Source organism: Austrofundulus limnaeus, unplaced genomic scaffold, assembly GCF_001266775.1.
Source record: "Austrofundulus limnaeus strain Quisiro unplaced genomic scaffold, Austrofundulus_limnaeus-1.0 Scaffold636, whole genome shotgun sequence".
NCBI lineage: Eukaryota > Metazoa > Chordata > Actinopteri > Cyprinodontiformes > Rivulidae > Austrofundulus > Austrofundulus limnaeus.
Genome location: NW_013953038.1, coordinates 58834 through 60309, shown reverse-complemented (window position 1 = coordinate 60309; position 1476 = coordinate 58834). Strand labels below are relative to the sequence as shown.

The window sequence follows — 1476 nt, the reverse complement described above, 5'->3', positions numbered from 1 at the left end:
TATATATACATACGTATATATGTATATGTTTAATATAGCACTGTATATATAGCAATTTACTGTGTTTGTTATCAAGCTGGTAATATTAGTTTGGAAGTTAAGACTATATATAGTGTTATACATATATATATATCAGAATCATAAGCCTTTATTGTCATTCTTACATAAGCACATGAAACTAATTTCGAAACAACCCATCCCAAAGAGGCAAAAAAGAATCACAAACAGGGAGGACAGGTGCTCGGGGCTGCTGCCATAGGAAGGCACTGCCCTGTTCAACGCATTCGAAAAAGAAATGGTCTTYCACACAATGTAAGAGAAAAAAATTAATTAAGATATGCTGTTGGCTCTAGAGCTACTTTATTAATCATGCTTGATAATTTCAACCCATCCATTGTGCAGAACAACATAGAAACTAAAACAAAATATAACTTTATTGTCACGCATTATAGATTTTTAGCTTTGACTCTGTTTTAGTCTCAACTGCGACCATTATCATCATCCCTACAATGCATTACAGAAATAATAAAAAATCAATCCAATTTATTTATAAAGCCCTTTAAAACTCCTCCGAAGGAACAAAGTGCATAAATAAAAATACGGTAAAAGCACTTAATAATAAAAGATTTTTAAAAAAGGCAACATGCCCAAGTTAAAACTGTAATAAACATACAAAATATTTGAGTAATTAGGAGTTTTCACATGTCAAACAACAACATATAACAGAAAAAACAACATATTAAGGCCAACATGTGACAGTAGTCTGAGATGATCAAAAAGTTAAGGTGATCTCAGTTTAAAACTTTAGTATTTAAGGGATGTTATAGTAAATGTTGGCATGCCTAACGTGTGCMTCTTTGTTTCTCCTTAAAGGCTTAAAGATGCAGTGGACCCCCGAGCACAGCCAGTGGGCAGAGCAGCACTTCGACATCTCCTCCACCACCCGCTCCCCGGCCCACAAGGCCGAGGCCTACCGGGTGGTGTCGGGTCACCTGCAACGCTCCGCTGCCTACCAGTACGCCTGGGCCAACGACGACATCTCCGCCCTCACCGCCTCCAACCTGCTGAAGAAGTACGCTGAGAAATACTCGGGCATCCTCGAGATGCCGGCGTCGTACTCCGAGGCGCCCGGGGTCCCGATGAACGGGCGGAAGGGTGAGCCGGAGCCCTGGCAGGAAGGCGTCTACCCCATGAGCTGCATCCCGGAGGGTGTCTCCGTCAGAAAGGGCGGCGTGGCGGCGGCCTCGGAGGTGGTGTCCGGTATCTGCAGCTCGCCCGGCCTGGCGTCCAGCACGCTGAGCGAGCCCAGCTACTCCAGCAGCAGCTGTGGGAGCCACTCGGCCACGGCGCTGCACTCCTCCTCCATGGCCTCTCAGGAATACGCTCCCACCTACAGCGGCTCGTACCTGCACAGCAGTTACAGCTCTCAGTCCGCCCCCACCCCCGCGCTGCCCTCCCCTCTCCACAGCTCTGGGC

The 1476-nt window shown here is 46.1% G+C and overlaps 1 protein-coding gene across 1 annotated transcript in view; it reads left to right on the top strand.

Annotated features, from left to right (window-relative positions):
* The first annotated feature begins 640 nt into the window (after nucleotides 1–640).
* LOC106531456 (fidgetin) overlaps nucleotides 641–1476 on the top strand; it is a 2943-nt gene continuing 2107 nt past the window's right edge. Inside the window, exon 1 of the mRNA XM_014027331.1 lies at nucleotides 641–1476. This exon is cut by the window's right edge and continues 30 nt beyond it. Within this exon, the coding sequence (XP_013882785.1) occupies nucleotides 831–1476 (646 nt within the window). The 5' untranslated portion in view covers nucleotides 641–830.